At 38.2% G+C, this 13,217-nt stretch overlaps 1 protein-coding gene across 1 annotated transcript in view; it reads right to left on the reverse strand.

The window, feature by feature from the left end:
* The window catches only part of LOC105396496, a 168,993-nt gene extending 155,993 nt beyond the window's left edge, over positions 1-13,000 (reverse strand). The window contains exons 1-2 of the mRNA XM_038115768.2: positions 12,609-13,000; positions 11,491-11,623 (exon numbers count right to left, since the gene is read on the reverse strand). Of these exons, the coding sequence (XP_037971696.2) occupies positions 11,491-11,623; positions 12,609-13,000 (525 nt within the window). The remainder of the gene's footprint in view (positions 1-11,490; positions 11,624-12,608) is intronic.
* Positions 13,001-13,217: the final 217 nt, after the last annotated feature.

The following is a 13,217-nucleotide window of genomic DNA, read 5'->3' on the forward strand; positions in this document are numbered from 1 at the left end:
TTCAGGATTTTCAGCTCACATGAGTACCTCTCCAGTTATAGGTAAATAGGTATTTAGCGGCCTAAGTCGAAATATTGCACTTATACCCTCAGATACCCTAGAAGCAGGTGGAAAGCCACGACCAGACCTAGTTTTAATCAAAGGTTGGTTAAGTACGAACAGCTGAAAGGAGTTTCATTAACATTGAAAGAGGATTACAGGTGTCAGTAAGTGGAAGAATGCTGAATTCTGGGGAAAAAATACATATATCACAAAGTTTTTTTAAATTTTCAGCTGAAATTGCAGATAAGACCAATACGTCTGCTGGTTTATATGATCGGCAATGATGATAACTGAAATCTATTTTCAGGATTTTCAGCTCACATGAGTACCTCTTCAGTTATAGGTAAATAGGTATTTAGCGGCCTAAGTCGAAATATTACTTTTATACCCTCAGATACCCTAGAAGCAGGTGGAAAGCCACGACCAGACCTAGTCTCAATCGAAGAATGTTTATGTACAAACATCTGAAAGAAGTTTCATCAACATTGAAAGAGGATTACAGGTGTCAGTAAGTGGAAGAATGCTGAATTCTGGAGAAAAAATACATATTTCACAAAGTTTTTAAAAAAAATCAGCTGAAAACGCGGATAAAACCACAACGTCTGCAAGTTAATATGATCGGCACTGATGATTGCTAAAAACCATTTTCAGGATTTTCAGCTCACATGAGTACCTCTCCAGTTATAGGTAAATAGGTATTTAGCGGCCTAAGTCGAAATATTGCACTTATACCCTCAGATACCCTAGAAGCAGGTGGAAAACCACGACCAGACCTAGTTTAAATCGAAGGTTGGTTAAGTACCAACAGCTGAAAGAAGTTTCATCCACATTGAAAGAGGATTACAGGTTCCTGTAAGAAGATGAATGCTGAATTCTGGGGAAAAAATAGACATTTCCCAAAGTTTATTGAGATTTTAGGTGGAAATCCTCATGAATCCCCTAGAAGCAGGTGGAAAGCCACGACTAGACCTAGTTAAAATCGAAGGTTGGTTAATAACCAACAGCTGAAAGAAGTTTCATCAACATTGAAAGAGGATTACAGGTTCCTGTAAGATGATGAATGCTGAATTCCAGGAAAAAAAAATACACATTTAATAAAGTTTATTGACATTTTAGATGGAAACCCTCATGGATCCCCTAGAAGTAGTTGGAAAGCCACGACCAGACCTAGTTTAAATCAAAGGCTGGTTAAGTACCAACAGCTGAAAGAAGTTTCATCAACATTGAAAGAGGATTACAGGTGTCAGTAAGAAGAAGAATGCTGAAATCTGGGGAAAAAATACATATTTCAGAAAGTTTATTAAAATTTTCAGCTGAAAATGCTGATAAAACCACAACGTCTGCTAGTTTTTATGATTGGCACTGATGATTGCTGAAAACTATTTTCAGGATTTTCAGCTCACATGAGTACCTCTTCAGTTATAGGTAAATAGGTATTTAGCGGCCTAAGTCGAAATATTACTTTTATACCCTCAGATACCCTAGAAGCAGGTGGAAAGCCACGACCAGACCTAGTCTCAATCGAAGGTTGTTTATGTACAAACATCTGAAAGAAGTTTCATCATCATTGAAAGAGGATTACAGGTGTCAGTAAGTGGAAGAATGCTAAATTCTGGGGAAAAAATTCGTGAAATATGTGTATTTTTTTTTCCCGGAATTAAGCATTCATCTTCTTAGAGGAACCTGTAATCCTCTTTCAATGTTGATGAAACTTCTTTCAGCTGTTGGTTATTAACCAACCTTCGATTTAAACTAGGTCTAGTCTTGGCTTTCCACCTGCTTCTAGGGGATTCATGAGGATTTCCACCTAAAATCTCAATAAACTTTGGGAAATGTCTATTTTTTCCCAAGAATTCAGCATTCATCTTCTTACAGGAACCTGTAATCCTCTTTCAATGTGGATGAAACTTCTTTTAGCTGTTGGTACTTAACCAACCTTCGATTTAAACTAGGTCTGGTCGTGGCTTTCCACCTACTTCTTGGGTATCTGAGGGTATGAGTGTAATATTTCGACTTAGGCCGCTAAATACCTATTTACCTATAACTGAAGAGGTACTCATGTGAGCTGAAAATCCTGAAAATGATTATCAGCAATCATCAGTGCCAATCATAAAAACTAGCAGACGTTGTGGTCTTATCAGCATTTTCAGCTGAAAATTTTAAAAAACTTTGTGAAATATGTATTTTTTCCCCAGATTTCAGCATTCTTCTTCTTACTGACACCTGTAATCCTCTTTCAATGTTGATGAAACTTCTTTCAGCTGTTGGTACTTAACCAGCCTTTGATTTAAACTAGGTCTGGTCGTGGCTTTCCAACTACTTCTAGGGGATCCATGAGGGTTTCCATCTAAAATGTCAATAAACTTTATTAAATGTGTATTTTTTTTCCCGGAATTCAGCATTCATCTTCTTACAGGAACCTGTAATCCTCTTTCAATGTTGATGAAACTTTTTTCAGCTGTTGGTTATTAACCAACCTTCGATTTAAACTAGGTCTAGTCGTGGTTTTCCACCTGCTTCTAGGGGATTCATGAGGATTTTCATCTAAAATCTTAATAAACTGTGGGAAATGTCTATTTTTTCCTCAGAATTCAGCATTCATCTTCTTACAGGCACCTGTAATCCTCTTTCAATGTTGATGAAACATCTTTCAGCTGTTGGTTATTAACCAACCTTCGATTTAAACTAGGTCTAGTCGTGGCTTTCCACCTGCTTCTAGGGGATTCATGAGGATTTCCACCTAAATTCTCAATAAACTTTGGGAAATGTCTAATTTTGCCCCAGAATTCAGCATTCTTCTTTTTACAGGAACCTGTAATCCTCTTTCAATGGTAATGAAACTTCTTTCAGCTGTTGGTCCATAACCAACCTTCGATTTAAACTAGGTCTGGTCGTGGCTTTCCACCTGCTTCTTGGGTATCTGAGAGTATGAGTGTAATATTTCGACTTAGGCCGCTAAATACCTATTTACCTATAACTGAAGAGGTACTCATGTGAGCTGAAAATCCTGAAAATGGTTATCAGTGATCATCATTGCCGATCATATAAACCAGCAGACGTATTGGTTTTATCTGCATTTTCAGCTGAAAATTTTAAAAAACTTTGTGAAATATGTATTTTTTTCCCCAGAATTCAGCATTCTTCCACTTACTGACACCTGTAATCCTCTTTCAATGTTGATGAAACTTCTTTCAGCTGTTTGTACATAACCAACCTTCGATTGAGACTAGGTCTGGTCGTGGCTTTCCACCTGCTTCTTGGGTATCTGAGGGTATAAAAGTAATATTTCGACTTAGGCCGCTAAATACCTATTTACCTATAACTGAAGAGGTACTCATGTGAGCTGAAAATCCTGAAAATGGTTTTCAGCAATCATCAGTGCCGATCATAAAAACTAGCAGACGTTGTGGTCTTATCAGCATTTTCAGCTGAAAATTTTAAAAAACTTTCTGAAATATGTATTTTTTCCCAAGATTTCAGCATTCTTCTTCTTACTGACACCTGTAATCCTCTTTCAATGTTGATGAAACTTCTTTCAGCTGTTGGTACTTAACCAGCCTTTGATTTAAACTAGGTCTGGTTGTGGCTTTCCAACTACTTCTAGGGGAGCCATGAGGGTTTCCATCTAAAATGTCAATAAACTTTATTAAATGTGTATTTTTTTTCCCGGAATTCAGCATTCATCTTCTTACAGGAACCTGTAATCCTCTTTCAATGTTGATGAAACTTCTTTCAGCTGTTGGTACTTAACCAGCCTTTGATTTAAACTAGGTCTGGTTGTGGCTTTCTAACTACTTCTAGGGGATCCACGAGGGTTTCCATCTAAAATGTCAAAAACTTTATTAAATATGTATTTTTTTTCCCGGAATTCAGCATTCATCTTCTTACAGGAACCTGTAATCCTCTTTCAATGTTGATGAAACATCTTTCAGCTGTTGGTTATTAACCAACCTTCGATTTAAACTAGGTCTAGTCGTGGCTTTCCACCTGCTTCTAGGGGATTCATGAGGATTTCCACCTAAATTCTCAATAAACTTTGGGAAATGTCTAATTTTGCCCCAGAATTCAGCATTCTTCTTTTTACAGGAACCTGTAATCCTCTTTCAATGTTAATGAAACTTCTTTCAGCTGTTGGTACATAACCAACCTTTGATTTAAACTAGGTCTGGTCGTGGCTTTCCACCTGCTTCTTGGGTATCTGAGAGTATGAGTGTAATATTTCGACTTAGGCCGCTAAATACCTATTTACCTATAACTGAAGAGGTACTCATGTGAGCTGAAAATCCTGAAAATGGTTTTCAGTGATCATCATTGCCGATCATATAAACCAGCAGACGTATTGGTTTTATCTGCATTTTCAGCTGAAAATTTTAAAAAACTTTGTGAAATATGTATTTTTTCCCCAGAATTCAGCATTCTTCCACTTACTGACACCTGTAATCCTCTTTCAATGTTGATGAAACTTCTTTCAGCTGTTTGTACATAACCAACCTTCGATCGAGACTAGGTCTGGTCGTGGCTTTCCACCTGCTTCTTGGGTATCTGAGGGTATAAAAGTAATATTTCGACTTAGGCCGCTAAATACCTATTTACCTATAACTGAAGAGGTACTCATGTGAGCTGAAAATCCTGAAAATGGTTTTCAGCAATCATCAGTGCCGATCATAAAAACTAGCAGACGATGTGGTCTTATCAGCATTTTCAGCTGAAAATTTTAAAAAACTTTCTGAAAAATGTATTTTTTCCCCAGATTTCAGCATTCTTCTTCTTACTGACACCTGTAATCCTCTTTCAATGTTGATGAAACTTCTTTCAGCTGTTGGTACTTAACCAGCCTTTGATTTAAACTAGGTCTGGTCGTGGCTTTCCAACTACTTCTAGGGGATCCATGAGGGTTTCCATCTAAAATGTCAAAAACTTTATTAAATATGTATTTTTTTTCCCGGAATTCAGCAGTCATCTTCTTACAGGAACCTGTAATCCTCTTTCAATGTTGATGAAACTTCTTTCAGCTGTTGGTTATTAACCAACCTTCGATTTAAACTAGGTCTAGTCGTGGCTTTCCACCTGCTTCTAGGGGATTCATGAGGATTTCCACCTAAATTCTCAATAAACTTTGGGAAATGTCTAATTTTGCCCCAGAATTCAGCATTCTTCTTTTTACAGGAACCTGTAATCCTCTTTCAATGTTAATGAAACTTCTTTCAGCTGTTGGTTCATAACCAACCTTCGATTTAAACTAGGTCTGGTCGTGGCTTTCCACCTGCTTCTTGGGTATCTGAGAGTATGAGTGTAATATTTCGACTTAGGCCGCTAAATACCTATTTACCTATAACTGAAGAGGTACTCATGTGAGCTGAAAATCCTGAAAATGGTTTTCAGTGATCATCATTGCTTATCATATAAACCAGCAGACGTATTGGTTTTATCTGCATTTTCAGCTGAAAATTTTAAAAAACTTTGTGAAATATGTATTTTTTACCCAGAATTTAGCATTCTTCCACTTACTGACACCTGTAATCCTCTTTCAATGTTGATGAAACTTCTTTCAGCTGTTTGTACATAACCAACCTTCGATTGAGACTAGGTCTGGTCGTGGCTTTCCACCTGCTTCTTGGGTATCTGAGGGTATAAAAGTAATATTTCGACTTAGGCCGCTAAATACCTATTTACCTATAACTGAAGAGGTACTCATGTGAGCTGAAAATCCTGAAAATGGTTTTCAGCAATCATCAGTGCCGATCATAAAAACTAGCAGACGTTGTGGTCTTATCAGCATTTTCAGCTGAAAATTTTAAAAAACTTTCTGAAATATGTATTTTTTCCCCAGATTTCAGCATTCTTCTTCTTACTGACACCTGTAATCCTCTTTCAATGTTGATGAAACTTCTTTCAGCTGTTGGTACTTAACCAGCCTTTGATTTAAACTAGGTCTGGTTGTGGCTTTCCAACTACTTCTAGGGGAGCCATGAGGGTTTCCATCTAAAATGTCAATAAACTTTATTAAATGTGTATTTTTTTTCCCGGAATTCAGCATTCATCTTCTTACAGGAACCTGTAATCCTCTTTCAATGTTGATGAAACTTCTTTCAGCTGTTGGTACTTAACCAGCCTTTGATTTAAACTAGGTCTGGTCGTGGCTTTCTAACTACTTCTAGGGGATCCATGAGGGTTTCCATCTAAAATGTCAAAAACTTTATTAAATATGTATTTTTTTTCCCGGAATTCAGCATTCATCTTCTTACAGGAACCTGTAATCCTCTTTCAATGTTTATGAAACATCTTTCAGCTGTTGGTTATTAACCAACCTTCGATTTAAACTAGGTCTAGTCGTGGCTTTCCACCTGCTTCTAGGGGATTCATGAGGATTTCCACCTAAATTCTCAATAAACTTTGGGAAATGTCTAATTTTGCCCCAGAATTCAGCATTCTTCTTTTTACAGGAACCTGTAATCCTCTTTCAATGTTAATGAAACTTCTTTCAGCTGTTGGTACATAACCAACCTTCGATTTAAACTAGGTCTGGTCGTGGCTTTCCACCTGCTTCTTGGGTATCTGAGAGTATGAGTGTAATATTTCGACTTAGGCCGCTAAATACCTATTTACCTATAACTGAAGAGGTACTCATGTGAGCTGAAAATCCTGAAAATGGTTTTCAGTGATCATCATTGCCGATCATATAAACCAGCAGACGTATTGGTTTTATCTGCATTTTCAGCTGAAAATTTTAAAAAACTTTGTGAAATATGTATTTTTTCCCCAGAATTCAGCATTCTTCCACTTACTGACAGCTGTAATCCTCTTTCAATGTTGATGAAACTTCTTTCAGCTGTTTGTACATAACCAACCTTCGATTGAGACTAGGTCTGGTCGTGGCTTTCCACCTGCTTCTTGGGTATCTGAGGGTATAAAAGTAATATTTCGACTTAGGCCGCTAAATACCTATTTACCTATAACTGAAGAGGTACTCATGTGAGCTGAAAATCCTGAAAATGGTTTTCAGCAATCATCAGTGCCGATCATAAAAACTAGCAGACGTTGTGGTCTTATCAGCATTTTCAGCTGAAAATTTTAAAAAACTTTCTGAAATATGTATTTTTTCCCCAGATTTCAGCATTCTTCTTCTTACTGACACCTGTAATCCTCTTTCAATGTTGATGAAACTTCTTTCATCTGTTGGTACTTAACCAGCCTTTGATTTAAACTAGGTCTGGTTGTGGCTTTCCAACTACTTCTAGGGGATCCATGAGGGTTTCCATCTAAAATGTCAATAAACTTTATTAAATGTGTATTTTTTTTCCCGGAATTCAGCATTCATCTTCTTACAGGAACCTGTAATCCTCTTTCAATGTTGATGAAACTTCTTTCAGCTGTTGGTTATTAACCAACCTTCGATTTAAACTAGGTCTAGTCGTGGCTTTCCACCTGCTTCTAGGGGATTCATGAGGATTTCCACCTAAATTCTCAATAAACTTTGGGAAATGTCTAATTTTGCCCCAGAATTCAGCATTCTTCTTCTTACTGACACCTGTAATCCTCTTTCAATGTTGATGAAACTTCTTTCAGCTGTTGGTACTTAACCAGCCTTTGATTTAAACTAGGTCTGGTCGTGGCTTTCCAACTACTTCTAGGGGATCCATGAGGGTTTCCATCTAAAATGTCAAAAACTTTATTAAATATGTATTTTTTTTCCCGGAATTCAGCAGTCATCTTCTTACAGGAACCTGTAATCCTCTTTCAATGTTGATGAAACTTCTTTCAGCTGTTGGTTATTAACCAACCTTCGATTTAAACTAGGTCTAGTCGTGGCTTTCCACCTGCTTCTAGGGGATTCATGAGGATTTCCACCTAAATTCTCAATAAACTTTGGGAAATGTCTAATTTTGCCCCAGAATTCAGCATTCTTCTTTTTACAGGAACCTGTAATCCTCTTTCAATGTTAATGAAACTTCTTTCAGCTGTTGGTTCATAACCAACCTTCGATTTAAACTAGGTCTGGTCGTGGCTTTCCACCTGCTTCTTGGGTATCTGAGAGTATGAGTGTAATATTTCGACTTAGGCCGCTAAATACCTATTTACCTATAACTGAAGAGGTACTCATGTGAGCTGAAAATCCTGAAAATGGTTTTCAGTGATCATCATTGCTTATCATATAAACCAGCAGACGTATTGGTTTTATCTGCATTTTCAGCTGAAAATTTTAAAAAACTTTGTGAAATATGTATTTTTTACCCAGAATTTAGCATTCTTCCACTTACTGACACCTGTAATCCTCTTTCAATGTTGATGAAACTTCTTTCAGCTGTTTGTACATAACCAACCTTCGATTGAGACTAGGTCTGGTCGTGGCTTTCCACCTGCTTCTTGGGTATCTGAGGGTATAAAAGTAATATTTCGACTTAGGCCGCTAAATACCTATTTACCTATAACTGAAGAGGTACTCATGTGAGCTGAAAATCCTGAAAATGGTTTTCAGCAATCATCAGTGCCGATCATAAAAACTAGCAGACGTTGTGGTCTTATCAGCATTTTCAGCTGAAAATTTTAAAAAACTTTCTGAAATATGTATTTTTTCCCCAGATTTCAGCATTCTTCTTCTTACTGACACCTGTAATCCTCTTTCAATGTTGATGAAACTTCTTTCAGCTGTTGGTACTTAACCAGCCTTTGATTTAAACTAGGTCTGGTTGTGGCTTTCCAACTACTTCTAGGGGAGCCATGAGGGTTTCCATCTAAAATGTCAATAAACTTTATTAAATGTGTATTTTTTTTCCCGGAATTCAGCATTCATCTTCTTACAGGAACCTGTAATCCTCTTTCAATGTTGATGAAACTTCTTTCAGCTGTTGGTACTTAACCAGCCTTTGATTTAAACTAGGTCTGGTCGTGGCTTTCTAACTACTTCTAGGGGATCCATGAGGGTTTCCATCTAAAATGTCAAAAACTTTATTAAATATGTATTTTTTTTCCCGGAATTCAGCATTCATCTTCTTACAGGAACCTGTAATCCTCTTTCAATGTTTATGAAACATCTTTCAGCTGTTGGTTATTAACCAACCTTCGATTTAAACTAGGTCTAGTCGTGGCTTTCCACCTGCTTCTAGGGGATTCATGAGGATTTCCACCTAAATTCTCAATAAACTTTGGGAAATGTCTAATTTTGCCCCAGAATTCAGCATTCTTCTTTTTACAGGAACCTGTAATCCTCTTTCAATGTTAATGAAACTTCTTTCAGCTGTTGGTACATAACCAACCTTCGATTTAAACTAGGTCTGGTCGTGGCTTTCCACCTGCTTCTTGGGTATCTGAGAGTATGAGTGTAATATTTCGACTTAGGCCGCTAAATACCTATTTACCTATAACTGAAGAGGTACTCATGTGAGCTGAAAATCCTGAAAATGGTTTTCAGTGATCATCATTGCCGATCATATAAACCAGCAGACGTATTGGTTTTATCTGCATTTTCAGCTGAAAATTTTAAAAAACTTTGTGAAATATGTATTTTTTCCCCAGAATTCAGCATTCTTCCACTTACTGACAGCTGTAATCCTCTTTCAATGTTGATGAAACTTCTTTCAGCTGTTTGTACATAACCAACCTTCGATTGAGACTAGGTCTGGTCGTGGCTTTCCACCTGCTTCTTGGGTATCTGAGGGTATAAAAGTAATATTTCGACTTAGGCCGCTAAATACCTATTTACCTATAACTGAAGAGGTACTCATGTGAGCTGAAAATCCTGAAAATGGTTTTCAGCAATCATCAGTGCCGATCATAAAAACTAGCAGACGTTGTGGTCTTATCAGCATTTTCAGCTGAAAATTTTAAAAAACTTTCTGAAATATGTATTTTTTCCCCAGATTTCAGCATTCTTCTTCTTACTGACACCTGTAATCCTCTTTCAATGTTGATGAAACTTCTTTCATCTGTTGGTACTTAACCAGCCTTTGATTTAAACTAGGTCTGGTTGTGGCTTTCCAACTACTTCTAGGGGATCCATGAGGGTTTCCATCTAAAATGTCAATAAACTTTATTAAATGTGTATTTTTTTTCCCGGAATTCAGCATTCATCTTCTTACAGGAACCTGTAATCCTCTTTCAATGTTGATGAAACTTCTTTCAGCTGTTGGTTATTAACCAACCTTCGATTTAAACTAGGTCTAGTCGTGGCTTTCCACCTGCTTCTAGGGGATTCATGAGGATTTCCACCTAAATTCTCAATAAACTTTGGGAAATGTCTAATTTTGCCCCAGAATTCAGCATTCTTCTTCTTACAGGCACCTGTAATCCTCTTTCAATGTTAATGAAACTTCTTTCAGCTGTTGGTACATAACCAACCTTCGATTTAAACTAGGTCTGGTCGTGGCTTTCCACCTGCTTCTTGGGTATCTGAGGGTATGAGTCTAATATTTCGACTTAGGCTGCTAAATACCTATTTACCTATAACTGGAAAGGTACTCATGTGAGCTGAAAATCCTGAAAATGGTTTTTAGCAATTATCAGTGCCGATCATATTAACCAGCAGACGTTGTGGTTTTGTGCGCGTTTTCAGCTGAAAATTTTAAAAAACTTTGTGAAATATGTATTTTTTCCCCAGAATTCAGCATTCTTCCTCTTACTGACACCTGTAATCCTCTTTCAATGTTGATGAAACTTCTTTCAGCTGTTGGTACTTAACCAACCTTCGATTTAAACTAGGTCTGGTCGTGGCTTTCCACCTGCTTCTAGGGTATCTGAGGGTATGAGTGTATTATTTTGACTTGGGCCGCTAAATACCTATTTACCTATAACTGAAGAGGTACTCATGTGAGCTGAAAATCCTGAAAATAGTTTTCAGTTATCATCATTGCCGATCATATTAACCAGCAGACGTATTGTTCTTATCAGCATTTTCGGCTGAAATTTTTAAAAAACTTTGTGAAATATGTATTTTTTCCCCAGATTTCAGCATTCTTCTTCTTACTGACACCTGTAATCCTCTTTCAATGTTGATGAAACTTCTTTCAGGTGGTGTTACTTAACCAGCCTTCGATTTAAACTAGGTCTGGTCGTGGCTTTCCGACTCCTTCGTGGTTGAAACGTCATCCACTTATGGAGAATAGATTTTTAAAAAAATATTTTGCTTTTTATTTTGCGGTTTTGTCATTTGATGTTTTAAATTTTAATTATTTAATACATTTGTATTTATTAGTAATATGAAATTAGCCTTAATTTTGAATAATATGTGTGGTACAAATCGTAACCTTCTTAATTTGGTCGCCTACACTTAGGCTGCTAACTTTAGGCTGCCAACTTCACACTGGTGGCCAATGAACGGCTAGCAATTGACCGACTGTTCGACCGAGGGTCTCGGCCACTCTACTCAGTAGGTGTAATCATGGTACTTATTATGACGTGATGGATCGTGATGATGATGACACTACCCACTATCCTATTCCTATAGCCACTGACCTGTGATCCAGTAGGGTCATCAGCCGGCGGCTCCCGTGCGAACCGCTCGAACTTGAAGCTGTTGGACCTGTAGAGCTCGTTGTCGTCCCTGGACCTCTTGCCACGGCAGAACCGGCGGGTGATCGACGTGTGTCTGTGGGGAAGAGGGCTTTATTTACTCAGTGGTTAAAGTGGTTGTGCCCTGGACCCCTTCCTCAGAAGCGTCGGGTGACCAAGGTTTGCTCATAGGAGAGAGGCTTAGACTGTAGACAGGTCGCAATACATAATGCAGTGGTCAAGAGTCGCCGAGTTAGGGGGACATGTCATGAAGTCAGACGAAGTTTCTGTTTGTGTTTTGTGGCTATCCGCAACTACATCTCATTATAGATCATATCACTGCTGCTGCTGATCCACTAGAAAATGGCTAATAATCTGCAAACAGCTGAACCGAGTTTCATGAAGTATTCATATACTTGGAGTAACATTACCTTCTATGTCTCTAAAAGAACTGTTGGGTTGGTACACTAGTTACAACAGACAGATACACAGACATGTTAAACTTATAGCACCCTTTTTCCATTAAAAGGGGAGATAAAAATATTATGAATGTAGTTAAAACTGGAGCAAATATAAGTCAGTCGCTATAATCACTGTATGTATGTATATTTTATTATGTACGTCTACCTCTATAGTGTAAAGGTAAGTATGTAAGTATATACCTACTGTAACTACAATTCTATCATGGAACAAGGAAGGCGCCGGGAATGCAAATGAAGAGATAAGAAATAGTGGTGACAGCTTTCGGGAAGGTAACGTTCTATAACGATTGATAGTCTTGTTGTGGAAGGAAAATAGATTGTTCCTGGGGTTGGTTTGTAATTAAGTAGGTACTTAAGTATACCTTTACCTTTATCCTGGAATAACCTATTTAATTACCATTTTGCCTTCAGTAGGTAATTCAGCCCTACAGAGGGTGAAAAATTCCTACTGATCCACATCAGTCATTCAGCTGTTTTTGTTAAGTTAACACAGACTGCAATAACATTAACTTTTCAGCTCAGCTAATGATTATTAGGTAAGCGACTCTAATAATACACTACTAATAGGTACTTACTCCAAGTGTCAATGAATTCACTTACCTCGTATCACTAGAGTGCAGGGGCCATTGAATGCCGAATATCTTAAGCCGGGCCGGCGGCCTGCGTTTCTGCTCTGTTCTGATCTCTTGCTCGACCGGTGGAGTGTGGTGGCGACTTCCTGACGAGGCCCTGGTGCCGCTCCGGCGGCGACGGCGGCGTCTCCGCTCCACCAAAATGAAGTTATCCCCGTTCCTGATGATATAAGACGAGCGCAGAGTCGACTTCTCTTCGCCTTGCTTCTGTCTTATCAGATCAGCTGTTCGCAGTGTGTGTATGTTCTGGTATTCGGCCTCGGGTGGTGGCTCGGACGCGGTCACTTCCCGGCTGGTCCCACTCCCATCCCTCTTCTTCCGGGAGGAGTGGAGTCCTACTCGCCTCCAAACCTTTTCCATGAATTTGTTTTTCCAGTCATCCCATTATTATTGTCGCGCACTCCCACTTGTCGTTGACGCGTTAGAAAATGTTCGTGCACAACATTTGTCCGTCACTCGCGTTAGGGTCAGTTCGTTCACATCACATAAAAAACGGTCAATAAACGTTTCGGAAAACTATATCAATATCACTGAATTACATACCGAGCGGTGCTATCATTGTCCCGGTGACAACGTT

Source organism: Plutella xylostella, chromosome 21, assembly GCF_932276165.1.
Source record: "Plutella xylostella chromosome 21, ilPluXylo3.1, whole genome shotgun sequence".
NCBI lineage: Eukaryota > Metazoa > Arthropoda > Insecta > Lepidoptera > Plutellidae > Plutella > Plutella xylostella.